Source organism: Macaca fascicularis, chromosome 7, assembly GCF_037993035.2.
Source record: "Macaca fascicularis isolate 582-1 chromosome 7, T2T-MFA8v1.1".
Lineage (NCBI taxonomy): Eukaryota > Metazoa > Chordata > Mammalia > Primates > Cercopithecidae > Macaca > Macaca fascicularis.
Genome location: NC_088381.1, coordinates 144,428,292 through 144,456,151, shown reverse-complemented (window position 1 = coordinate 144,456,151; position 27,860 = coordinate 144,428,292). Strand labels below are relative to the sequence as shown.

Below are 27,860 nucleotides of genomic sequence, written 5' to 3'. Positions count from 1 at the left end.
TGCCCAGAGCTCCTGGCTCCCTGGGCTCCCACTTGGAGCTCCGCTGCCCCAGGAAAATTGTTTTATCTGCACCAACTCATCTAATAACATTCAGGCTCTCCCCAAGCTCCCCATCCCCCCATCTGTGATTTGGCATCAAAAGCTCCTAGAATTGAAGAAGGAAAAAAAAAAAAGCACATAATTTGTGGCAAGTGGAGTTCATAATCTGTTAATTTATGATCGTTTCTGTCGACCTGGAGGGCCATTAGCAGAGGTAATAAAGGGAGATGTAATTATAGGATCTGGGGCCACTTCAGACACAGCTGCTGTCACTCGGCAGCTCATATTTCATTGAGCCAGACGGGGGCTACCTGGGAGCAGCGCAGCTGAGGGACTTTTGTGAGGAGGCCTCTGGGGATGCCCTGCACATGGGAACCTGGGCAGGGCAGGGTGGTGGAGACTCCCTGGGCAGGCTCTCCTGGCCGGCACAGGCATGAGGCTGCCCAGGGAGGCAGGATGGCGGGCTTGGGTCATTTGAAGGAGGCTGCAATTCATCAAGTGATTCCCCACTGCCTATTAAAGGCTGCTAGCTCTTGATCTCATGGAATAAGAGGTGGACACTCTAAAGACTTGGGCTTGCCCTATGGAGAACCCAATACTTGGAACATTCAACTCAAGGTAAAAAACCTGCATTTGGGGTAGGATAATGTCAGACTGACTTGAACAATGGCTGAGATTCTGAGTGAACCAAGTTCCCCCTGGAAGTCAGCCTTGTTCCAAATGGGATCCTTGGGGCAAAATTAATTCCTTGTCTCAGCCACAATTCCTATCAGGGGACCTCATGTATAGTGACTTCTCAATATGTGCATGCAAAGCTAAGTGTGCAATGCCCTCTGTGTGCCAGGCTAGAAGACACTGAAGCATGAGATGTGGTACCTTGTGTTTAAGGACAGTGGCCTAAATTCTTCAGAGCTTTACTCCTGAGCAGCCTGGAGTGGCCAGTCCCCCTCTTTCTGTCTGTGCAGGCACCAGAATGGACAGAAGCCAACACAGGCCCAAAGATGGGCTCCAGCTTGTATCCTCCCTACTCAACCAGCTCTTTCTCTCTCTCTCTCTCTCTCTCTCTCTCTCTCTCTCTCAGGGCTAGGGAGACTGTCAGATGCATTTTCCATCTAATCTGAGATGGGATAAAGTTGATTAGTTTAAAAATATCAGGCACCTGGCCAGGTACAGTGGCTCATGCCTATAATCCCAGCACTTTGGGAGGCTGAGGCAAGTGGATCCCTTGAGGTCAGGAGTTTGAGACCAGCCTGGCCAACATGGTGAAACCCCATCACTACTAAAAATAGAAAAAAAAAATTAGCCAGGTGTGGTGGCACGTGCCTGTAGTCCCAGCTACTCGGGAGGCTGAGGCAAGAGAATCGCTTGAACCTAGGAGGTGGAGATTGCAGTGAGCTGAGAATGTACCACTGCACTCCAGTCTGGGCAAGAGAGCAGAGACTCCATCTCAAAAAAAAAAAAAAAAAAAAAATCGGGAACTTGATTGTGTCATTGCCTTTAGTAGGAGGTTTTCTTTTCTTTCTTTCTTTCTTTTTTTTTTTTTTTTTTTTTTTTTTTGAGACAGAGTCTCGCTCTGTCTCCGAGGCTGGAATACAGGGGTGCGATCTCGTCTCACTGCAAGCTCCACCTCCTGGGTTCATGCCATTCTCCTGCCTCAGCCTCCTGAGTAGCTGGGACTACAGGCGCCCACCACCATGCCTGGCTAGTTGTTCTATTTTTAGTAGAAACGGGGTTTCACCGTGTTAGTCAGGATGGTCTCGATCTCCTGACCTTGTGATCTGTCTGCCTTGGCCTCCCAAAGTGCTGGGATTGCAGGCGTGAGCCACTGTGCCCGGCCAGTATGAGGTTTTCATGCAGTGGCAGGAGACTTCACTAATTAATTTTACCTTAAACACTGGAAGGTCAGGAGGCAAAGAATTCAGCATGCAGATTTATGCAAAATAGGCAAATTAGCATTTAAGATGGACAACTGAGCCCCTGTTTTTATTTCATTTTATTTTTTTTACCAAAAAGAATTCAGCTTTGGACAAGGATAAATGAAGCCATGAAAGGAGGCTTTTATTACTATTAGCAACTACAACAGCCCTGGTAAGCGTCTCTGCCATTCGTACACACTAAGTGCGCTACATCCTCACGGCAATCCCGTGAGGGGCTCTATTGTGATTCCCACTTTACAGACAAGGACACTGAAGCTCTGAAAAATTCAGTATGTTGCACAAGGCCAGTAAGGACAGAGCTGAGATGAAAGCCCAGGCTGCCTGATTCAAAAGTCTATGGCTTTAGCACCCACTCTGCTCTAGCCCTGCTATCTTGGTTGGGCACAGATGGGAGATAGAGCTGGAGGTGGAAAGGCACAGGGAAAAATGAGTGCGGGGGAGACATGGTCTCCTTGTCCTATCTACTTCCTCCGTGGTGTTGCAGGGGTAGGGTTGTGGAAGAACAAAGCATTGACCCAGGGGACCGCCAGGCGCCACTCATGAGCCATTGCTAGGATGCAGGATCTGTTCAACCTAGAACAGGAGTGTAGGGGTGGGGACAGGGGTACCTGTACCCAATTTGGCCCTGGGTTAGTGGAGCAATCCAGGCTGAAGTGTCTTAAGCAGTGGCCTGACCCCACATCTGTGCTGAACCAGCACTGGGCAGATTCAAAAACTACTGAGTGTATAATCCCCGAGAGGTTGAGCTCCTTAGTAAGGGCGTACCAGCCCAGATCCCTGGTCAGAATGCCCAGGGGCCACCAGGCAGTCCCTGCCAGCAGAGTCTCTGGGCCATCTGATATCTTTGTGCGTCCCTGTCCTTTAACTTGGGCATGCAAGGTCTCACACGGAAGGACTTTTTTTATTCCCTCAATCAACTGTGGGCCTTGGGCCAGGCATGGTGGCTCACGCCTATAATCCCAGCACTTTGGGAGGCCGAGGTGGGCAGATCACTTGAGGTCAGGAGTTTGAGACCAGCTTGGCCAACATGGCAAAACCCTGTCTCTACTAAAAATACAAAAACATTAGCTGGGCGTGGTGGCGGGCGCCTGTAATGCCAGCTACTCGGGAGGCTGAGGACCGAGAATCACTTGAACCTGGGAGGCGAAGGTTGCAGTGAGCCGAGATCACGCCATTGCACTCCAGCCTGGGCAACAGGGCAAGACTCTCTCAAAAAACAAACAAAAAAACAACTGTGGGCCTTGGTATCCAAAGTCTAGGACACCTTTGCTGTATCATCTGCATGCTGTATTCACCTTTCAGAGCCACAACAAATGAAACACAGATCTACAGACAGGAAGCTGACTTGTCCCATGTTCACGGTGAGGCATCACCAGAAAGATAAAAGGAGTTTCTACCACACTCTGAGTCAACATTTTAGAGTCTTAAAGGAGTTGAGGAATAAACTGCACAGAGAAAGGCCCCCAATATGTATGTAACGTAGAATACATGGGTGTTGGTGTCTACAAAAATAAAAAAGCTCCTGCCATCTGCCCAGACCTAGAGAGGCTGAAAGCAGGGTTTGGGTCCACACACAGCGAAGAGAAGTCCACACAGCCTGAAACATGTAACACACACTTTCCGCACCAGAAAGGCCCTTAAAATCTCAGAAGCCAACCCGGAGACAGGCCTCCCTTAGAGAACAGATGAATGGCAATAGTGGGCATGCAACCGATGCCAGCACATGCCAGACACTGTGCCGAACGCTCCACGAAACACAGGATCTCATTTCATGCTCACATCAGAGCTCACAAAGTGGGGGACTCTTGTATTCCCATTTGACAGAGAGGTCAGGTGGCCTCTAGGGTTACTCAGCTAGTAAGCTGCAGACCCAGAATTGGAATCCCAATCTGATTCCCAAGCCCATGCTCTTCACTGCTCCATTCTGCTGCCTCCAATAGGAAGAGAGAGTCAGTCTTTCTTCTGTTGTTTTCCGGCATTGTTCCAATAAGGTCTACAGGAAAACCCTACTCTTTGCCCTTTAAGGGCTCAAGGAACTTTTTCTTTGAATATTACACTAATTGTAGATTCAAACATGGCCCCACCTTGAATGATAACGAATTCTGAAGAGTCTGCAGCAGTGTATAAGCCTCACTGGGCCTTCTAACTATCTGTTCCTCTTCAATGCTACAAGGAGAGAAGAGGAGCTCAGAGAAACAGGCCTGCCAGGATTTCACAGGCCTTCTGGGGTCCAGGATCTGGGCATCAGAAGCATAGCCATTGGGTAGGCTGCGGGGATGCTGGCTGAGTGTCCCTGGCCACACTTTCCTCTGGTCCCACATGCTCACCTGGGATGTGCTTGGCCCAGCCAATGATGACCACAAGCTCTCGGTCTGCCAGGTCACAGAGAGTGGTCAGGGCCTTGATGTCCCCCTCAGGCATACCGGGGGGAGGCATGGCGTAGAGCTTGTCCGGCTCGGCCACCAGTAGGTATGAGACAATCTTGGTCACTGCAACAACCAAAGAAGGAAAGGTAAATGCTGGGAAAAGAGGAAAGGGGCCGGGGTGGAGGCTCAGATGGGTCAGGAAGCAAAGTCGGGTTCCTAAGAGCCCCAGGAAGGTCAAAGTGGCTGTAATCTCCCCTCCTGTTCTGGCTCCATGAAGTTGATGATAGCAGTGATCTGGGATATTGAGAAATATCCCTCCAAGGGAAGTTGCCTGATGAATTCTCCAGAAGGAACCTGCAGAGCAACCTTGGGTGGGTGGCAAGGGGAGCATGTTCTGGACATTGGGGCCTGTGGCTTGTCAGGACCATGCTTCAATTGGAGTCACATTCTAAATGTGCCAGGCACTGATGTCACCTCCCCAAGATCCATATTGTCTCATGACCCAGTGGTGGGAAGATGACGTTTCCCTAAGGGATGCCTGATGTTCCAGGTACAGAGATGATCTGGCAAAAAGGACAGGGACTGACACTCACATGGCTTTTTAGCAGGTGGAGAAATTTGTAAGCTCAGGTACGGGCTGCTCTCTGAGTCCAGCCGTCGCTTGTATTTCTGGCGGCCTCCACGCACTCGATCAAGGCGCACACCTATTGGGGAGCAAAGGGAAAAGATCTCAGGAGTTGTTCAACATCACCAGGGTAGAAGCACTGACTTTGGAATTTCAGCACTGGCTGGGTCCTTCAGGGCCATGCTCAGATGACCTCTGACAGCTGCCCCATGGCCAGCCTCAGGTCAGGTGGCTGGACAATCCTAAAATAATTGTCTAACAGTAATGGCACATCCCAGTTGCCCCAGGCCTGGTCCTGTCTCTCTGGATTCAGCATCCTTCTGAAATCCATCTCAAGCAACCCTCAGCCCTTGGTTCTCCTTATCTCAACAAAGACACTCTACCAAGTGCTGGCGGAAAAAGTCACATTATGTTTGATCTGCTTTGAATCCAGGGAGGGTTAAGTTAACTTGCCAACAAAAGAAAGGAATCCCAGTCATTCACAGGCACTTCAGGGGTTTTCACATTTTCCACATAAGAAGCATCTGAGGAGGCACTCATTACCAAAGTCAATTTCTAGATCCCACTCTCTGAGGTTCTAGCATAATGCTCTAGAGTCTGTCTTTACACAAGTCCCCAGGGGCTGGGAATGCAACAGTTGGACTGGTCACCTCTGGACTGGAAAATCCGTGCCTGGAAATATCTTGAAAGTAGGTTCAAAAGCAGCCGTGGCTACTCCATGTTGACACCCACTTCCAGGAGTGAGAGTTTACCCTGGAGAGAACTGTCATTGTCACTGTATGCAACTTGCCTTCCAGAAGTCTGCCTCACCCACAGCTCCTGCTGCCTGGACAGACACGTTGGTACCATTTCAAGCCCCTACCAGCAGATCAAAGGCACAGGGCCTCAGGTGGGCACACAGCTCAGACTGTCTACCCACTGATGTGGCCTGGCCTGCAAGGATGAATCCCAACAAATTGGTTACAAAGTATGAACCGCACAAAAGCACCAGAGAGCAGGTGCCCCAAGCATGGTGCTGGGGCCCTGTGGAACCTGGAAGCCACTTCTGCTTTCTTGCTGTGGCTCTTCCAGGCCAGCCTCAGACAATGTGCCTTCTTGGAGTCCCTGCCTCGAGCTCACAGAACAGCTCCCTTTTCCTGACCATGAAATGGGCCTTGACTGAAACACACAAGAAATCAGACACGGAGACCAGAGTCCTCAGAGAAGCAAGCTGGTTGCCACCTCAGCCTCTGCTGTGACAGGCCAGGTTCAACTTCTGTTCTTTTCCCCAAAGGCGGTGAGTATCACCCTCACAGGGCCCCTCACAGTTGACCTTCAGGGCCCTGTCTTTCCCTTTTCTAATAAACTCTGGTGCTTCCTAGATCGGGAGCAGAAGAAACAGAATCTTCATCCCTGTCCCAGCCTTGTCCGTCCTTCAGCCCCAGAGGGTTGGCTGCCGGTCCCCCGATTCAGACCTTTCTCCAGGAGAGGCAAGGGGAAGCCTGAACAATGGTTACTTAGTGGAATGATGACTTAGAGCCCATTCATGCCTGGGGCTATTTTCTGGCTGTTTCTTTATTAGGATGTACAGCTACTAAATTTAAGTCCCTGGGAAGGAGGAAGTTTCCTAGAGCAACTGAAAGCAAAATTACTTTGTTTACTGAATGAGTGGAGAAAATTCCTTTAAGTGCACATTGCCCTAAAGGGCTTTCGGGGTGCTGAGGACACTACCCCCCACCCCTCTGCTGTCCCAGGTGTTTTCAGTTCAGGACTCCAGGTCACATCCCCCGCTGGAGGGCAAGAATGCTGTGAGGTCACTGAGTGAGCCTATAACTCCACATTTTTGTCAGCAATGTCTTTTTCAACCCCACAACCTGGTGCATTTGTACCTGGTGCTACATGGTTGCAGTGAACGTTTTTTAGTCGGGGAGAGGGGGAGTCTATTCAGCAGCCCACCCCGGCTTCCTGTTTAAAGGAAATTCCCCTGGTCAGGCGCTGGGGCTCACGCCTGTAATCCCAGCACTTTGGGAGGCCATGGTGGATGGATGCCTTGAGGTCAGGAGTTTGAGATCAGCCTGGCCACCATGGCGAAACACCATCTCTACTAAAAATACAAAAATTAGCCAGGTGTGGTGGCACATGCCTGTAATTCCAGCTACTCGGGTGGCTGAGGCACAAGAATCACTAGAACTCGGGAGGTGGAGGTTGCAGTGAGCCAAGATCGCACCACTGCATTCCAGCCTGAGTGACAGAGTGAGACTCCATCTCAAAGGAAAAATTTTAAAAAAATTTTAAAAAGGTAATCACCCTCTTGGGAATAGGGGAATTGTTGGAAGCCTGCACCTCACCCCTCAATGGATATCTGAGTAGTACACGTTCTTCTCTCTGCCCTCTGGAGGTCAAGGCATGAACCCATGACACAGGCTCAGTCAAGTGCACCATCAAATGGAGGCACAAGGGCAGAGTGAAGGTGAGGACTGATCAGACCAGCAGCGCCTCCACAGCGGAGTGTAGGCAGCCCCTGGCCAGTGTGTCCTGGCTACTGGGTGTCCTGCTCTTGGGCTTTCCAGGGATTCTCGTGGTTCTTGTCTGGTTTCTCAATGTACTCTTTGAGCCTCCTGATAGGCTTCCAATAAACTCCCCTTCTGCCTAGAAGGTCAGGTTTTGTAACTGACAACATCTGTTGTTGACTTCTCCAGGAGCAGAATCTGTGACAAGGCTGTGCATGGGGACAGTTTCCAAGGAGGGGAGAAAGCCAGTAACAAATGTGTTCCTGAGGACAGTACTGCTGTGGGCAACTGAGGCTCCCAGCTGCAGGCTGCTTTGGCGCTTCTTGCCTGCCTCCCAGGTCCAGGCTGAGCAGACTCTGGTGGCCAAAGCCCAGGCGTCAGATCAGCACACACCCACTCACACACACGCACGCATGTATACATGCACACATACGCACACACACACAAATAGAGAGTGCTGAGTAGGTGTGGGCAGGAGCAGTCTCCGCTGTCTTCCTCCTCAAGTGTGGTCTGCAGGCCAGCATCATCGCCATCATTTGAGACTTGGTGGAAGCCTCGAAATCTCAGGCCTGGCCACAGAGGAATCAGACAAGGTGATTTGCATGGACAACAGAGTTTGAGGAGCGCTGCACTAAGGCATCCTAGCAAATACAGCTGTACTATCAACTCGTACCCGTACCTTGGACCCTAAAGGGACAGCTAGATGCCATCCAGCTCCAGACTGAACCTATATGCTGCCAGCACTTTGGCTCACATCTGTCCCCTCACCCCTCCAAGCCCCTTCAGGGAGGGCAGAAGGAGCAGACACAAACACAGGAAGGATGATTTTTCCTGTGAAAGTTTTTTGGGAAAAGTTCCCTGTCTAGAAAAGCTTTCTGACTCTATCCTGTGACGTGTCTACATAGAAGCCTCCTCTGTTCACTATACCCAGGCCAAACCAAACCCTCCACCAAGCTCTGCTTCCCCTTGGAATGGTGACGGGACCAAGAGTGAAAACGGTCCACCTCATCCATAAGAGACAGTAAGGGCCCCCACTTACTGAGCACCTACTGTATGCCAGGATCTTAAACATATACTCTCCTTGAGTCCAGGACAAGCCCCAACCCCACTTTACTGACCTTCTCTCCTAGATGCCACTGGAATGAACTCTCACTTCCCATCCACCCTGCTTCCTGGCAAGCAGCTGTCAATCACAGTGAGACGTGCTCAACACAAAATAAAAAGAGGTGTCCGTCCTTCAGCAAGGCAAGGAGATGGGCAGTCGCCACCTCTGCTGATGGCTCCATCTGGGGTGTTCTGCGTCCTGATATAGGGCCTGACCTTTCATGGATGTTCAGGAAAGACTTGATATTGAATACAGGGGTGGATGTACCTCTTTCCTCCTCATCCCCATGCCGGGTTTCTTCATGGGCTCCCAGAGCACACTGGGCTTCCCCTACTGACTAGGTGCCCGTTAAGGCCAGGGGCGGCTCACAGTCCTGCCCCAATGTCTGTCAAGGTACCCAAGACACAGCACGTGCTTAGAAAATGAAAGTATTATTATTATCATCATCATCCTTATTATTACTGTTCCCCAGCATTGCACCCAAGTTTTTGCTAAATCACATTAATAATGATAATGATAACAGCATAATTTGTAAAGGACTCTCTGTATGTATTACCCTACTGAATGCACAAAAATATAAAGCAGGTGCTATTATCCTCATTTTCCAAACAAGAAAAACTGAGGCTCAGAGAGATTCAGTAATCTGCCCAATAAAAGACCCAAGGTCTTTGCCATTCCATGGTATGACCTCCCAGGGTACAGCAAATGTAAGTTCTCCTCTAAATTTTCTCCTCCAGATCTTTACAGCATAGTGGTCAATGGCTCCAATCAATATGTGTATCAATTATCAGGTTATGCTGTTAAAAAAAAAAAAAAAGTGGCCCAGGCTGGAATGCAGCAGTGCAATCTCGGCTTACTGCAACCTCTGCACCCCTTGCCTGGGGTTGGGGAAGATGGACCCCCACCTAAATGAAGTGGCCTTCTTCTTTTTTTACTGTTTTTGAGACAGACTCTCACTGTGTGGCCCCGGCTGGAATGCAGTGGTGCGATCTCGGCTCACTGCAACCTCTGCCTCCCAGGTTCAAGCGATTCTCATGCCTCAACCTCCCGAGTAGCTGGGACCATAGGTGTGTGCCACCATGCCAATGGGACGTCAGGGTAAGTCCATGGTGGGACTTCTGGAATGGTTTTGCTTTTCTGAGAAAAGGGACAGACATGTTCAGTGCAGCTCTTTTTGCCTTTCTCTTGCCCCAACCTGGAAGGTGAAGCCTACAGCTGTGGCAACCATCTTGCAGTCATGACATGGCTGTCTGAGGACACCAAAGAACACCGGAGAAGAAAGAAAGAGCTGGAGCCCCTGCCGCCATGGCTGAGAGCTCTGTGCAATACAGCAGCTGCCCATCTCCAGGCTTCTTGTAAGGTGGAAAAACCAACTTCATTTATCCATGCTTACGCTGCTATCAGGTTCTCTATAACTTGCGACAGAAAGCAATTTTCACTGACTGATACAATGGGCAATTACTTTTAAAATTAGGATGCTTAAGCCTTACAAACACTAACTGGAAAAAACAAGACTTGAACTTGAAATGAGAGTTGCCTTATTGTTTGTGTCCTTATATTAATAAAATATCTAAAAGTAGACTCAGGAAACACATTAAAATACTAATTAACTTACAATTACTGTCTAGGATTATTAGATTTTATCATCTTATGGATACTTTTCTGAATGCAGAAAAGCATTAGTAATGCTCAAATGTAAAGTGTCACATATTTCCAAATACTGTAATAAATACAGATCCTCTGTTTTAACCACCGTTAACACCGTTTAATCCCTTAATGTGTACAGGTCAGAATCTTAATATTTCTGAGTGCTCCATGAATAGAAAAAAATTGATAATCCCTGGAATACATGACCCTGTGCAGATGGCGATCTTGAGTTGAGATCACGCTATTGCACTCCAGCCTGGGCAACAGAGTGAGACTCCATCTAAAAAAAAAAAAAATTAATAATAAAAAAAACCCACTTCACCCTTAAAGATTTTCTGCATCTTGGCCATATCAATGTCAATTGACTGTATCAATATCCTGGTTGTGATATTGTACTGTAGTTTTTAAAGATGTTACCATTAGGGGAAACTGGTAAGTGATGCATGGCATCTCTATGATTTCTTACAACTTCTTGTGAAGCTGCAATTATCTCAAAATAAGAAGTTTAATTGAAAACTTAAAAAACGATACTGCTGGAAAAGTCAAATGGTGTAACCATGTGGAACATAGTTTGATGGTTCCTCAAAAAGCTAAACAGAATTACCATACGATCCAGCAATCCCACTCTTAGGTATATACCCCCAAAAAACTGAAAAGAGGAATCTGAACATACATCTGTGTAGTGTGGGGAAAAGAAGCAAATTTTCAAAAAATAAAAAGAAGGAATTTGAACAGACACCTGTAGGACAATGTTCACTGCAGCATAATTCACAATAGCCCAAAGGTGGAAACAATCCAAGTGTCTGGATAGATGAGTGGAGAAGCAAAGGTGGTATATACGTGAAATGTTACTTAGCCACAGAAAGGAATAAAGTTCTGATATATGCTATAGCATGAATGCACTTTAAAAACACTACGCTAAGGAAAATAAAGCAGACACCAAAGGACAGATATTATGTGATTCCACTTAATCTTTCTTTTTTTTTTGAGACAAGGTCTTGCTCCGTTGCCCAGGCTGCAGTGCAGTGAGTCCATCACAGCTCACTGCAACCTCAAACTACTAGGCTCAAGTGATCCTCCTGCCTCAGCCTCCCCAGTAGCTGGGACTGCAAGTGCACACCACCGCACCCCATTTTTTTTAAGAGACAGGGTCTCACTCTATAGGCCAGGTTGGCTCACAGCAGCCTTGACCTCCCAGCCTCAAGAGATCTTCCCACCTCAGCTCCCACATAGCTAGGACCATAGGCACACGCCACTACACCCAGATAATTAAAAAAAAATTTTTTTTGTAGAGATGGGGGTCTCACTATGTTGCCCAGGCTGGTCTCAAACTCCTGACCTCAAGCGATCCTTCTGCCTCAGCCTCCCAAAGTGCTGGGATTACAGGTATGAAACACTGTGCCTGGCCCCCTCCTTTTTTTTTTCTTTTTTGGTAGATGGGGGATCTCACTATGTTGCCCAGGCTGGACTTGAACTCCTGGTCTGATGGTGATTACATAATAGTTTGTTTTGTTTTGTTTTGTTTGAGACAGGGTAGCAGTTTGTCACCCAGGCTGGAGTGCAGTGGCACAATCCTGGACTCAAGTGATCCTCCTGCCTCAGCCTCCTGAGTAGCTGGGATTACAGGTACATGCCACCACACCTGACTAATTTTTGTATATTTTGTAGATATAGGGTTTCACCATGTTGGCCAGGCTAGTCTCAAACTCCTGAGCTCAAGCAATCCGCCCTCCTCAGCCTCCCGAAGTACTGGGATTACAGGCATGAGCCACAGTAACTGGTCAGTGATTGCATACTATTGTGAATGTGTTTGATGTCACTGAATTGTACACTTAATTTCTAAAATGCCAAGTTGTACGTGATATATATTTTGCCACAATTTACAAATATAGGAATACAAAATGCTATCAAACTGTATACTTTAAATGGGTGAACTATATTTCAATAAAGCTGTTAAAATTTTAAAAAATATCTATCCTTTCTCAGGTTAGTGGAATTAATGTAAAATGTTGAAACATGTGACAGAGTGCTTGGTACACAGTAGGCACTCAGTAGTAACTTCTTGCCTTTCATCTGCCTGTTGAAGGTCATGGAGTCTGGCTTGAACTTCCTCATGGAAGGGAGAAACATCCCCACAGCTGTAACTACCGTGAGTCAGATGTATTAAATGAAGAAATTAAAGTTCAGAGAGGTTAAATATTGTACCCAGGGCACACAGCCCAAACACTGGGACTCTCTGGAATATGCCAGTGGGTCTGATGGCCGCCTTTGTCCACCTTGAGAACAGAGGTCCCGCCCTTGGCTGCAGTCATAATTGCTCCCACCTCCACCGGCCTCATCACCAGGCTGGTGCCCCTCGTGCCTGTGGTGGTCAAGCCCACTTCCCAGCTCAGGGCACAAAAATATAGCAAAGAAGCTTCGGGGTCACTCTGGGACAGAAACTCCTTGAGAAGAGGGGAGCAGGGCTCCCCACCTGCTGGCTCCTCCTATCCACTGCAGGCACGTCACAGCGTCCACAGCGGGCAGCTTACACATCTGGGATAGGATATCCACCAGCTGGCTTGATAAGATCAGGCTTCTGACATTTTTCTTAATGGAAGTAAAATAATTCCTTCTTCCCTCCATCTCCCTCCTTTCTTCTCATCTTCCCTCCCTAAGCTGGACAAGATCCCAGTCTTTCAGAAGTAAAAATAGCCGAGTGTGCAGGGTCAGCCGCAGTGGAGCCACTTTAAGCTTCTTTCTTTTATACCCAGGCACTAAAAATAGCAGGCTAAAGCTCTGCAAAGCGTGGCCCTGCACCTGGCCCTAAGCCTGTCCCAGGAGCTTCCCCATCATATTTCTCTTCCAACAGGAAAGGTTCAGACAGGGCAGGCGGGGGAAACGCCTCTGAGCCAGTGTCCTCCCATGAGCTACTGTCCAGGTCTGAGGTCAAGATCCCCACTGGCATTGCAAGGTTTTCATGACCAACACCCTTCTCTTCCCCTTATCCAGAACTTTCCCCCATCACCATCGCCAAATTCAACATCCCTGGTTTATGAACGAAATAAGCAGCTTCACGGTTTACAAATCTATTTCATACCCGTATCTCATTTGAGCTGCCTAACAATGTTGAGGAGGAAGAATATACACAATTATGATTAGTCCCATGTAAGATCTGAGGCTCAGAAAGGTCAGGCGACTCACTCAGGATCACACAGCCAAGAAACGTCACAGGGAAGCTTTGAACCTTGATTTTCAGATCTCCAAGTCCTATCTTCTTTGCCCTAAACTTGTGACACCAGTCCCATATAATTTCAGAATGCCTTGGGAAGCCTTCGAACAGCACAGACTTTGAGGACTTATCCATTTAGAGGCTCTGAGTCGGTAGGTCTAGGGAGACATTGAGGAATGAGTGTTTTTCCAAAGCTCCTCTACTAATTCTAATTATGTGCCCGGTCTGGGGAGCACTGTGCTAAACCTATTTTATTCAATACTTTTATGTGACCGGTATTCTTCCCAGGAAACTTGGGGTGAACTCCCTGCCTGTAGGTTCTACCAAACTATAGCTGACCCACCCCCAGGAGGAGGAGAAAACCACCCAGAAGGTGATGTGGATGTCATGAGCCCCTGAGGCTCTGGAAGTTGTGTGGGCATGCTGACGGGCACTCCAGCCCAGTGCGATGCCCTGAACTCTCAGCCACAACCGCTGTATACACTGGGCTTCCTTCAGCCACCTGCTCTGTGCGGGTTTCTGGGTGACAGGCAAGCTTGCCTTGCTGCCTCAGACACTATGGCTCTTTTGGGCTGCCTCTTACCCCGATGACACACCATAAAGGCAGAGCGCCTCACACCTGACTTCCTAAAAGCTGAGAGAGAGAGCCTTGTAGCTAAACAGACACAGAAGACACCTAATATTCCGGGGCCTTTGCCAGCTACTCTGTGGACTCTGGGCACTGTGGTGGGTAAGTGGTAGTGAGTGATGAGCTCCCAGAATTCTGCCTATTAAAGGAGTGTCTGCTATTATGCTGGGCTCCTCCAGACACTTCTTATCATGCCACCACATTCCCAAGGACATTTTGACAAAACTGTGTTACGCCCTGCATTCCCAACTGCCAACAAGTCTCCAAAACCGTACACCTGACACAGAGAAGTTATTTCAGCCCAGCTTCCCTTTCCTTTCCCTTCTTCTTTTTTCCCCTTTAAGAAAGGGCTGCAGGCTTCCATACTGGCCAAGGCATCAACGGTGAGGTTGGAATAGGCTTCTTAGAAGGAATTCCACATAGCCACGGAGACTAGATTCCACCCAGCTCTGTCATTTACGAGCTGTGTGGCCTTGGTCAAATCGCTGAAACTCAGTTGACCAGATCAGGCATGGCAAAGACTTATCACCTGCCTTCCATTGCTTAGTCTGTGGCAGACATTGCTAATCAATCATGGCACTCTTGCCTGTTAATCCCAGACACTGCCTAAGAAGCCTTTAAATCATGCACTCCAGCTGAGTCCAACTAAAGGCAAATTGCCATCCTGGAGCCTGAATTAAGAACAATTGTGTTAGAGGTAGCCAGCGCAAACAAGTATGCAAATAAACAAATAAATAAATATGATAATGTCAGACTGAAAGAAGTTCAATGAAGAAGCATACAAGGGGATATGATAGCATGTAATAGAGTGGACAGGGAGGCCTTTCTGAGAAGATAACATTTAACTTGAGGTCGGAAGGATAAGAAGGAGCCAGCCTTGGGGAGAACATTCCAGGCAGAGGGAAGGCCCTGAAAGTCCTAAGATGGGAAACCGTTTGTCATGCTTGAGGGTCAAAAACAGCCAGGGAGGCTGGAGCAGAGTGGGTAGGAGTGAGCAGAAAGGAAAGGCATGGTATGAGATGATACTGAAGAGGCAGGGAGTAGATAGACCATGCAAGGTCTTGAAGACCAAAGCAAAGTGTTTGGATTGTATTTTGAGTGCAATGGAGAGCCACTGAGTGATGTAAAGCAAAAGGACAGAATCTTACCAGTGCTTTAACAAGATCACTGCTAGGGGGATTAAACAGGACCAAGAGTGGAATCAGAAGTCCAGTTAGGAAACTGTTGCAATGGTCCAGGAAAAAAACAATACTTCGTTGGACCAGGGTCATGACCATGGAGATGAAGAAAAGTAGGAGAATCTGAAATACATTTTGGACATTGATCTGGGAGGAGTCAAGGATGACCTCCAGGTTTCTCTTGAGCAATAGGTGACTAGCATCACGATTCCTGAGATGGGAAAGACTGGAAGGGATAGTAGGAGGAATGGTTCAAACCTAGAGTTAATCTCTAGACATGTTTAATCTGTGATGTCTCACAAGGGACCCAAGTGGAAATGCCAATAGGGCAGTTAGACATGGAGGTCTAAAATATCTAGGGAAGACTTTGGGAGGCTGAAGCAGGAGGGTTGCTTGATGCCAGGGGTTCGAGACCAGCCTGAGCAATATAGCAAGATCTTGTCTCTACAAAAAAAAAATTTAAAAATTAGCCCCACATGGTGGCACATGCCTGCAGACCAGCTACTTGGGAGGCTGAGGTGGGAGGATCTCTTGAGCCCAAGAGTTAGAGGTTACAGCGAGCTATGATCACATCACTGTACTCCAGCCTGGGCCACAGAGCAAGACCTTGTCTCTTTAACAAAAACAACAACAAAATCCCCCCCCAAAAAACAATACTTGTCCTTGAAAATACGTCATTCTCATCATTCTCTTTTTCCATACCAACAACGTTTTAGCTGTGTACATGACGTCCCAGATAATGGCTACAATTCCAAGACTCCGTGGCAGAGAAGCGTGGCCCTGTGACTCAGTTCCAGCAATGGGCTGTGAGTGAGAAGAACAGATGTGTGCTACTTGTGGTCCTGCCCTTCACATGGGCTTTTCCTCCTTCTAGATGTCTGTGAGATGGGGAAGAACTGGGGTCCGCAAGGGCGAGCCACATGCTAAGCTTGGCAGAGCTGCCAGCTCGTCCTGGATTGCCTGTGACCTACGGCCTGTTATGTGAGAAATGAGCAGGAATGAAACTGCTATCCTGCTTAGCCTTCTGGGTGGTTTTGGAGTTTGGTTTTTTTTGTGGAGGGGGAAAGGGAGTCTCTTTCTTTTAGAAGCCTAGCCTGGCCTGGAGTGTGAGCCTGTAATCCCAACACTTTGGGAGGCCGAGGCGGGTGGATCACCTGAGGTCAGGAGTTCGAGACTAGCCAGGCCAACATGGTGAAATCCCATACAAAAAAATTAACCAGGTGTGGTGGCACATGCCTGTAGTCCCAGCTGCTCAGGAGGCTGAGGCAGGAGAATCACTTGAACCCGGGAGGCGGAGGTTACAGGGAGCTGAGATCATGCCATTGCACTCCAGCCTGGTTGATAGAGCAAGACTTTGTCTCAAAAAAAAAAAAAAAAAAAAAAAGCCTACCTTACACTAACTAATGTAATATACTATAAGTGTATTTCTGGATCTATTCAATGCTAACTTTTTTTTTTTTTTTTTAAAGAAAGGAGTGAATGGGATAAGAAAATGAATATAGCAAGTGCTGTCAATTCCTTTTGGAGGCTTTGCTGAGAGAGTGGGATCAGGTAGCAATAACTGGATTGAGATGAAGGGATAAAACACAGTTGTGGATTTTTTAAATTTAATTTCGTTTTTGGCTGGGCATGGTGACTCACACCTGTAATCCCAGCATTTTGAGAGGCTGAGGTGGGTGGATTGCTTGAGCCCAGGAGTTTGAGAACAACCTGGGCAAGACCCTGTCTCTTTTTTTTAATGTGAAAAAATTTTTTAAATATTTTTTAAAAGTTAAAAAATACATTTAATTTTGTCTTCATAATGGGAGAACAGAAGTATGCTTGTTTGCTAATTAAAATGATCCAGTAGTGAGGGAGAATTCGATGGTCCTGGAAGCAGAGAAGATACTACAGGAATGAAGTCCTTGGTAAAAGGCTGGGCATGGTAGCTCACTCCTGTAATCCCAGCACTTGGGAAGGCTGAGGCGGGCCGATCATTTGAGGTCAGGAGTTCGCGAACAGCCTGACCAACATGCTGAAACCCCGTCTCTACTAAAAATACAAAAACTTAGCTGGGTGTGGTGGTGCATGCCTGTAATCTCAGCTACTCGGGAGGTTGTGGCAGGAGAATCGCTTGAACCCAGGAGGCAGAGGTTGTAGTGAGCCAAGATTGCACCACTGCACTCCAGCCTGGGCAACAGTGTGAGACTCCATCTCAAAAAAAAAAAAAAAAAAAAAAGGAATGAAGTCCTTGGTAAAGAAGAGAGTGATTCAGAGCACAGGAGGGCAGGAGCGGGACCACCTTTTGTCAGGATTGGAAATACTTCTATTCTACCAAAAGGAATACAGAAAACAGGTGCACAAACTGGTAAGTTTGTGGATTCAATGGTAGGAGGGTAAGAAATTTCACATGTGACTTTCTATCTTTTCCCGAACATGTGAAGCAAGATTACCAGTCAGAGTAGGGAGTGAGGTTACAGGAGATTCAAAATTGCCTCTGGATCACAGAAGAAAATCCATTTTGTAACATGAAGAATATCAATCTCTAATAACAATCAGACTTCACGGTATAACTCTAGGGGCTTTCCCTGAAGATTGGGAGCAAGATGAAGATAGGCACTATTAGTATTCCCATTTTATGGAGGAGGAAAGGGAGGCTTACAGGGGTTTGAGTAACCGGCCCAAAGAGCCGATAAGTGGTGAAGAGAAGGTTTAACCAGGCCTACGTGACCACCGAATCCGTTATCCAAAAGCCTGCAGTGAACAGTAACAATAATTTAGCACAGACAAGATCATCTCCTGAGTCTTCATTCAATCAACACGTCTCCAACCAGAGGTCATTGTGGCTGAGTGGGCCGAAGATTTCAGGGTGCCTGGGAAGATCCTGTGAGCTGTCAGGTACCTGTGTGTGTGTGTGTGTGTATGTGTATGTGTGTGTGTGTGTGTGTGTGTATGTATGTGTGTGTGTGTGTGTGTGTTTTTGTGTGTGTGTGGTTGGGGGTGGCAGTGTGTGTAGAATGTAAAGTGGCTCGAAAGGGATGCAAACACACATCGACATTCTCAGGCTGTAGCTCAATACCATTCTCTAAAGTGCTAAAGAGTTGCTTTGTTTCAAAACACTAATATATTTTGGAAAAGAAAAAGAATGTTTAAAGGCAAGTCATCTCTCATGTTCTTTCTTCATTCACAGGGCCAGAAAAAAAGTGATATTTCTGGCATGGGCTAGAGGCAGAATACTCTATAAATACAAGGCCATTAAATCCCATGCAGTGGGAACCTGATCAGGGCCTCCTTTTAATTTCCTGACATGAGCTGGCCACTAACGCAATTACCCAGAATCCCCGGAGGAGCCCTCCACCTTCCCAACAAGCACAAAGCGAGTGAGAGCATATTGCATGGATGTCGGCCCAGCTTTCACTGAAATCAAATATCTTTTAGAAAACACTTGGGGAAAGGCAGGCAGGGGCTGAGTGGGGGAGAAGTGGAGCGGGCTTGGGAGGCTGGTCACATGAGGGACATGAGGTGAGGAGGAGGTGAAGTTGGCAGGGACGGGCTGTCTAGAGAGAATCATTGAAGTCCCACAGCTGCACTGAGGACTTGGGGAGCCCCCTAGGAAATGCAGTTAGTGGTTTTCCAGGGCTTTTCCGGATTTAGGGGCTGAGTCAGTCCACATCCTAGCCAGGCTGCAAAGGCTGACTACCGGGGGAGCTGCCCATCCTGATTCTAGAACCCACAGTGGGGACCAGCCCAAGACAAGGCCACCTTTTAAGATTCCCACCAACAAATCCAGGAAGCAAATCAGGGCGGCCAGACACCAGTCTGCCTCCCCCGACACAAGAGGCAGACTGATGAAAAGCTGACTGTAAATGACAGTGTCTTTGAATCAAACACTAGAATTTTTTTTTTTTTTTTTTTTTTTCTGAGACAGAGTGTTGCACTGTCACCCAGTCTGGAGTGTAGTGATGCAGTCTCAGCTCACTGCAGCCTCTGCCTCCTGGGTTCAAGCAATGCTCCTGCCTCAGTTTCCAGAGTAGCTGGGATTACATGCGTGTGCCACCACGCCCAGCTAATTTTTGTATTTTTAGTAGAGAGGGAGTTTTACCATGTTGGCCAGGCTGCTCTTGAACCCCTGACCTCAGGTGATCTGCCCACCTTGGCCTCCCCAAGTGCTGTGAGCCACCGCGCCCAGCCTGAATCAAACACTGGAGTATTTTAACACATCAAGGGAGCTGACATTGCAAAGCAATCCCACAGTGGATTCTGCCAAGAGGAGCTGTCCCATCTGTCCTAGGTCCCCACTTTGACCAGTGCCGGAGAACAGGTATGAAGATCCCTGTTTTACGGTGAAGAAATGGAAGCATGTGGGTGTGAGTAATAATATTAAATGGCAGCCGGGGGTGGTGGCTCATGCTTGTAATCCCAGCACTTTGGGAGGCTGAGGTGGGCAGATCATGAGGTCCAGAGACCGAGACCATCCTGGCCAACATGGTGAAATCCCATCTCTACTAAAAATACAAAAATTAGCTGGGCATGGCAGTGCGCACTTGTAGTCCCAGCTACTCAGGAGACTGAGGCAGGAGAATTGCTTGAACCCAGGAGGTGGAGGGTGTGGTGAGCCTAGATGGCGCCACTGCACTCCAGCCTGGCGACAGAGCGAGACTCCGTCTCAAAAGAAAAAAAAAAAAAATTACATAGGCAGAAATACCTAATAACCAGGGGCAGAACACAGGCCACCAACTCCTAACCCAGATTTTGTATTCAATTTTTAAAAGAGAAAAATTACTTTTTCTCTGAAAATACAGATTTTTATGTACTAGATTTGCTTAAAGCAAGATAGGCCTTTGGACATCTCCTGCTTTCCACGGTCTGCTCTGGATGTTCCAGGGAGAAAGTCACAGGGAGGTGGCCATAGGATCTGTCCCAACCATGTGAGGAATCTGAAAAGCTTAGATCCCTGAGCTGAGCACAGTCTTAAGAGAGAGGGAGAGCCAGAGAAAGCCCAAGTCTGATCTCTTCTGTGGCTGTTGCTGGGCCCCCAAATTGGGAAATGATCTCTGATTATTTTACCTAAGAAAGGAAAAATCGTAAAACACAAGGAGAGTGTGGCTGGATGCGGGGGAGGATGGTGTTCAGACGTGTAGGTGAGGGGAGCAGAGAGGGCGGAGGCACCCACATCTCTCCCTCTGCAGCCCTCCCCAAGCCCCTGGCCCCCCAACCCCCCCAGCAACAGAGGCCCACTGTGGGACCCTAACACAGAGGAGCAGCCCTGGGGAAGGTGAAGTTTGCCTTTCAGAGTCCCGTCAGAGTCTGAGGTGGGCGATGAGCCCACGCTGGTCTCGGGGGGCCTGGGCCTTGCCTGCAGAGCCAGGAGGGACCCCCAAACAAAAGCCAAGCCAGGCAGCTGCCAAGAGCCCCACCTGGCAGGGGCCCAGGCTGTTGAAGGAGGCATGCTCCTCCTAAGGGGGTCGGTCCCCACAGAGCTTCAGATCCCAGGATCTCTCCAAGGCCCTGCAGGGGACAGAAACTAAATGCGGCTCTCCGCTTTGTGTCATCTCCCCACTCTTGGATCTGGACCTGCCAGCACTGGTAGGGAGTGGGGGAGGGAGCGTTCCAGTGGCTGTCCCTTCCTTCTTTAGGCAGAGCTCTTTAAAGGGCCTTTTCGGGCTCAGCATGTCTGCCTGGGAGGCCCCAGCTGCCACCCTGGGTAAAGGACATCAACCAAAGGGCTATATTTGCAGCGGGGCAGGGGTGTCAACACTGAGGCGTCCCCTGTACGTCCTGCCCACTTGAGGCAGCAGGGGTCTCATGCCTCTGTCCTCCCAGCACCCCCAATACCATCATCCTGGGACACACAGTGTCCACCTCGTTTCTCTGACGAGTGCCAGTCTGGATGTCTGAGTGGCCACCGGGCAATTGTGGGCCTCACCATCTCCCTTCCTACCATCAGTGCACCCCTCACCATCTCCTGCTTCCTGGGAAGCCACTAGAAAGTGCCCTTCTCTCTTCCCAGCCCTGCATAGCCCCCAAAGAGACTCTGTTCCGTGTTACAAGATGGTCCAGGAATTGAGTGGGGGTCCCCTCTGGCCCTCCCCCATCCCTGCCCTGTGCCATGGGGAGCAGACACTGAACAGGGCAAGGAAAGTTCCAGCCTCTGGGCCCAGCTCCCCTCAAATGAATGTGTGACTGAGAGTGGGAGTCATCTCACCCCAGCTCCTGCAGGGCTCCATTTTGTCACCTGTAAAATTCAGGGCTATATTGAAAACAATGAGGCTTCTGGCTGCTCTAAGTACCTGGGATGCTGTCAAGTAGGAAGGGAGGCTGCACGCTGCAACCAAGTGGCCCCTGGCCCTCTGCTTGACCTGCTGTTCTCACATCCAGCTTCGTCTCTGGATGTGAGAACAACAGGTCAAGCAGCTCCGTCTCTAGGGCTTAAGAGGAATAAATGAGTCTCCAAAGCTTAGAAACCCTCAGATTCCCAGCACCACACAGAGAGGAAAGTCGAGAGACCAGCACTCAGGCATGCTTCTCTGGGCCTTTGTGCCTCAATTTTCCCATCTGTGAACACCAGGAGGCTCTGAAGGAGCAGAAAGAGCCTGGCATAGGAGTCAGGGGACCCAGTTCAGCCACCAGTTTGGATCATCCTATCCAGGAGCAAGACCAAAATTATATAGAGTCAAAAATGAACTAACAGACAGGCTTTCCACAGGATGTGGCCCATTTTTAATCTGGAAAGGAGACTGTTTTTTCGGTTGAGCCCCTAACGAAGCAGCTGGCCTGTCTAAGAGCTGAGTGGTGCGCTCCATCACAAAGGGGTTAAATGAAGCCCTGAATGAGGAGCATTTTAAAAGCCAGTGTGCCATGTCGACACAAAAGCCGCCGAGGGTCTGCTTCAAGAGCTTCTGTTTTATGGATATAGGTGCTGGGCTGAGCTGAGGTGAAGTGGAGGACCTGGAAATGGTAAACGGAAGTGGAAGGTCCAATTTCTATAGCACATGACGGTCCAAGTTGTTCTGACAAAGCATCTTAGGTCTGGGCCCTCATCTTCAGAGGGCCCTGGGAGAGGGGATAGGAGGAGTGCCCTGGGGCTCCCAAGGCTGGGCTGGGCTTCCAGATGCCCACTCCCAGCCTTCCCCCTCCAGGGTCTGCATTCCAGACCTGTCCTTTGGTTCTCTCTGTAGCCCCTTCTGATCACCCCCACACACCTCTTTTCCTGTTTCCTCCCTCTTCTAGAAGGATTCCAGGCCCAGAGCTTAAAAGTTGATCTCTAAGAGTTGTCACTGGCTCCCCTTGGAAGCTGGAGAAGCAGGGAAACCACATACACTCACGACCCATCCCCAAAATGGTACTGAACGAGGTTCCTCAAACTAAAAACATCGTCCGGGCACAGTGGTTCATGCCTGTAATCCCAGCACTTTAGGAGGCTGAGGTGGGAGGACTGCCTGAGCCCGGGAGTTGGAGACCAACCTGAGCAACATGACAAGACTTTGCCTCTACTGATAATATTTTAATATAAAAAAAAGGAGCAAATCAATAGAGAAAGCGAGGAAGAGGAGATCTGGAGCAGTTGTCCCAATGAGAGCTACGTGTCATTTCAAATTTTCTAGTAGCCACATTAAAGAATAGATAAAAAGAAGCATGTGATGCTAATTTCACAATGTTTTATTTAACATGTCCAGAAGATTAGCCTTTCTGCATGCAATCACGTTTTTAAAATTATCACCACCAGACTTTACACTGCTTTTTATGGTCCTATTAAGTCCTCTAAAGCGGGTATGTGTTGTACACTGAGCACACCTCTGTTTGGACCAGCGCTCGGAAGCCACGTGTAGTTTGTGGTTGCCATACTAGACAGCACAGCTCTAGAGACAGAGGGCACAGGGAGTGAAAGGAGAGGGAAGGGAGAGCATGGGAAGAGAGGGAACAAGGAAGCGACCAGCATTTCCAAGGCAAGAGCCATGTCCTGTCCACCCACCAGAAAACAAATGCCATTCTTCACAGCTGAAGGGAACATTATTTATCATTCCTGGCCTTAATGTGTCTGTCCTTTCCACCCCCGAGCCCTCGAGGGTGCTGGGGGATATAACAGCCTCTTAAGCCTACCCCTCCTAGGGTGGAGGTGGGGTTTGCCCCTAAAGGAAGGCCTTCCCAGAGTGCCAGGCCAGCTGTCTGGGGCCCAACTGGGGTCAGGGGTTCTGAAAGATCCTTAATGGAGAAATTCCAATTCCCACCTCCTTAAAGGAGGACAGCCACGCAGGCGCCGTGGCAGGCTGGCAGGGTGTGGGAGGAGATGGGCGCCCAGACTGGGTCTCACCCTGGGACACAGATCCGTGGCTTGTGGGTGTCTCACAGGGAATGAAAACTCCCCAGGAAGCAGAGCCTCACGGCAAACCCCAACTCAGTGGGGCCTCTTACCTTCCTTCAGCATCCCCACTTTGAGGCATTTCATGAAGCGGCAGGCCTGGCAGGACTTGCGCCTCCGTTTGGTGATCTCGCACTCATTGGTGGCCGGGCAGCTGTACTCGATGTTCCCTGCAATCAGACACAGAGAGGGTTGCCAGGTGCTGGCCGCCCAGGGCCCCCACCTGCCAGCGCAGGGATGGATGGACGGGGATTTTAATTCGCCAGAGCTGCCACTCCCCCCACCCTGAGGCTCCCACAGGGCAGCGTTCTCAAAGCAGGTGCTCTGAGGTGCTTGTCAGAACGTTTCAAACTCTCTTCCATATGGAGACTCCAGGTCGCAGGTCTGGGTGGACCAGGCAGCCACTTGGGGAAACTCTCCAGAGGATGGCCACCCACAGTGTTGAAGCCACCTGTGGGCGGGGACATCGAAACTCACTGAGCCAGCCTTTTACTCCAGGAGGAGAACATCCCCTGTGCTGACCAGAACGTCAGCGCAGACCACCACCACCAGCTCCTCCAGCCTCCAGCCTGGGACCCTGATGTGCGGGAAGAGCCTCTTGGAAACTCTGTGTCCACCAGGATCAAGGCCTGGGTTTTGCATCCCACTGGAGGGGCCCAGGCCACCTGGCTTTGCTGACCTTGAGGATATGCTTCCTCTCACCAAGTTGAAATTTCCTCATCTTCAAAACAGTGAGATAATCTACTAAATGAAGGATTAAACAAGACCGCATACGGACAACTGCTTTAAACACTGTTCAATTCGAGGGGGTCATTTTATAAGCACAGTTCGTTTAGCAGAGGGAATCTGTGATAAATTTTTCAGGCCACTCCTTTCATGGGTTATAAGAACAGCTACCAGGCTGGGCGCAGTGGCTTATGCCTATAATCCCAGCACTTTGGGAAGCTAAGGTGGGTGGATCACCTGAGGTGAGAGTTTGAGACCAGCCTGACCAATATGGTGAAATGCTGTCTCTACTAAAAATACAAAAAAATTAGCCAGGTGTGGTGGTGTGTGCCTATAATCACAGCTACTTGGGAGGCTGAGACAAGAGAATTGCTTGAACCCGGGAGGCGGAGGTTGCGGTGAGCTGAGATCACGCCACTGCACTCCAACCTGGGCAACAGACCAAGACTCTGTCTCAAACAAAACAAAACAAAGAATGGCTGCCATAAACCCAACCCGTGCTCCTTTAAGCTGTAGGCCCCATGAAGCCAAGACCTTGGGCTGCTCCCCAGTGTCCAGCAGCACTGAGCACAGCCCCCACCATATAGAGACGGGCAGGTAGAATGCAGCAAATGAAGGATCTACGGAGTCCTTCCCAAGAGCTATTCCATGAAAGAGAAAGTAAGTACTAACACTATTCCCATGTTACAGGTGAGTTTTCCAGGTGTTTCTATGCCATGTGAACACAGAGGTCTTCTTTAGGTTGAACTGACCTTCCAGTGCTCTTCCTGGGAGGGCTGACAGTCCAGTCAGGAGAGGCTGCGGCTGCCTTTCTAATACAGGCATCTGCCCTGGGCACGCTGACCTGCTGGCTCTTATTAACGAATATGCATTGAGCACCTACAATGTGCCTGGTAATGGAAGGAAAGGCAATGGGGGGAGAGCGGGGGGCGGGGGCATAACGAAATGCAACTGGAGTGGCCAGGCGCAGTGGCTCATGCCTGTAATCCAGCACTTTGGGAGGCTGAGGTAGGTGGAGCACCTGAGGCCCGGAGTTCGAGACCAGCTTGGCCAACATGGTGAAACCCCGTCTCTACTAAAAATACAAAAAAACAAGTAGCTGGGCGTAGGGGTGGGCACCTGTAATCCCAGCTACTCGGGAGGCTGAGGCAGGAGAATCACTTGAACCCAGGAGGTGGAGGTTGCAGTGAGCCAAGATCATGCCATTGAACTCCAGCCTGGGTGACAAGAGCAAAACTCTGTCTCAAAAAAAAAAAAAAAAAAAAATGCAACTGGAAGGTACAAATGAAAAACAGCACATCACAGTGCTGTTTTGTTATGGTGTCTCTTTGGCTGCCAAAGTCCCAAAGTCACTGAGGTCAGCCTGAGCCAGGGTTTTTCAGAACAGAATCTCTCAACTAGAACACATCTGTCGTTCCAGCCCTACCCAGACATCCACTTCCTGAGGGAGCAGGGAGGAGCTGGAGGCTTGCCTATCTGAATCCTCCACACTAAACCCTACCCACTTCAGAGGAATAGCAGCTAAGATTTACTGTGCACCTACTGTGTGCACAATCTGCACCAGCTCCCTCAGTCCTCACAACAGCCTCTGAAGGTACATCAGTGTCCGATTTCACAGACCAAGAAACTGAGGCTCTGGGAGCTGAAGCGGGTTACCCGAGGCCACACAGAGCTCCTGTCCCACCCTGCATCTCACAAGGAGGATGGGGAAATTGGAAGTGCTGCCCCCTAAGGACAGGCGCCTGGTGCTGACGCAGCAGCTGAGGTTGCCTGGTGGGCAGCAGGGGAGAAGGGTGGCCTTGGGCTTCCCTGTGTCACTACCTCCCCACATGGGATATGGATGGAAACCTTTTCTATTGGATTTTCTGGGAACAAGCATGAACCATGTTCTACCATTAAAAAGTGCTTTGAGGTAGCAAAATTACTCAATGTGCCTAACTGTATTGAGTACTCACGATGGCTCAGTGAGTATTCTCATCCTTTCTTACTGGTGAGGAAAACTATTTCTGGAGCACCTCGGAGATCTACAGGTGAAGGCTAGTGATCCTCCGTCCCTCTCTCTCCCTCTCTCTCCCTCTCTCTCCCTCTCTCCGTCTGCCTCTCTCTCCCTGTCTCCCCATCTCCCCCTCTCTCCCCCTCTCTCCCCCTCTCTCCCCCTCTCTCCCCCTCTCTCCATCTCCCTCTCTCCCCCTCTCCCCCTCTCCCCCTCTCTCTCTCCCTCTCTGTCCCTCTCTCCATCTCTCTCCCTCTCTCTCCCTCTCTCAAGTCCAGCAGGCATAACCTTTTTCCCCATCCCATTTCTTGCAGGGAGGGAGCTGGAGGTCATGCTCTGTGCTGGAGGATGGGAGGTGATGGGAAGGGGAAGGGATGAAGATTCTCTGTACTCCGCTTTTATCTAGCCCTATTTCTTAGAGCGTTCTGGCTTGGGTGGCTTCTTGGGGAATAATTTCAATATTCATATAAGCCCAGTAAAATTCGAAAGACAAACAGAAAGGAGGGAAACACATATAAAAGCTAATTCAGCCAAGCCTTTATCTTGGCTTAGAAGGCACTGGAAGGTTTGGCCCGTCCCCACCCAGGTCCACCCTCTCTCTGCAGCCTCAACATGCTGATTTCCTCCACTCGCTCTGCATAACTATCACTTCCTGGAACTCCATGGTCTCCTAGGCTGCCAGGCCTTTGCTTTGCAGCTTAGAACAGACTCTCTACGCTCCCTCCACCCTCTGTTCCTCCACATCCCACATGGGGAGGCGCTCCTTCTCCGTGCTGATAACCCATTAATGTCCCCTGTGTTGTATCTCTCTCCCTCCTCCACGTACTCCAGCTCCTCTCTCGTCTCACTGCCTGGGACACCAAGCCACTCAATGCACACCCATGGGGAGCTCACACTGGCCCGTGCTTGTTAGGGAGTAGCCACAGCTCTGCTTTACAGATCCTGAGGCTTTCATGTTCCCAGCAACCCTGGAGGTAAATAGATTTTTCTCTATCTTACAGATAAGAAGGTGAGTAGAGGGGCCAGGCGCGGTGGCTCACACCTGTAATTCCAGCACTTTGGGAGGCCCAGGCAGTCAGATCATCTGAGGTCAGGAGTTCGAGACCAGCCTGGCCAACCTGGTAAAACCCCGTCTCTACTAAAAATGCAAAACTTAGCCAGGTGTGGTGGTGCACACCTGTAGTCCTAGCTACTTGGGAGGCTGAGGAAGAAGGATTTCTTGAACCCAGGAACCCGAGATTGCAGTGAGTCAAGATTGTGCCACTGCACTCCAGCGACAGAGCGAGACTCTCAAAAAAACAAAACAAAAAAAACAAAAAAAAAAAACAAAAAAAGAAGAGAAGGTGAACAGAATCCAGGATATGGGACAGCAAGGACTGGGACCCAGCCTGTCAGGTCCAGCCTGCTCTGAGCCACTGTGCAAAGAGCTCACAGGGCCTGCCATGGGCTTCACAGCTCCAGCTGCCTGGGACCCCTACACCCTTTGCATGTTCTTCACTTTTCCCATGCTTTGCTCTCAGCTGCTCAGCCAATCTGTCCCCTTTTGAGGAAGGATAGGCCACAGGCTGCTGCTCAGAG

At 49.2% G+C, this 27,860-nt stretch overlaps 1 protein-coding gene across 2 annotated transcripts in view; it reads right to left on the bottom strand.

The window, feature by feature from the left end:
* ESRRB (estrogen related receptor beta) overlaps positions 1-27,860 on the bottom strand; it is a 189,966-nt gene that overhangs the window by 14,897 nt on the left and 147,209 nt on the right. For both annotated transcript variants that reach the window (XM_015454025.4, XM_045396785.3), the window contains exons 3-5: positions 23,617-23,733; positions 4,936-5,046; positions 4,304-4,465 (exon numbers count right to left, since the gene is read on the bottom strand). In XM_015454025.4, coding sequence (XP_015309511.1) covers positions 4,304-4,465; positions 4,936-5,046; positions 23,617-23,733 — 390 coding nt within the window. The remainder of the gene's footprint in view (positions 1-4,303; positions 4,466-4,935; positions 5,047-23,616; positions 23,734-27,860) is intronic.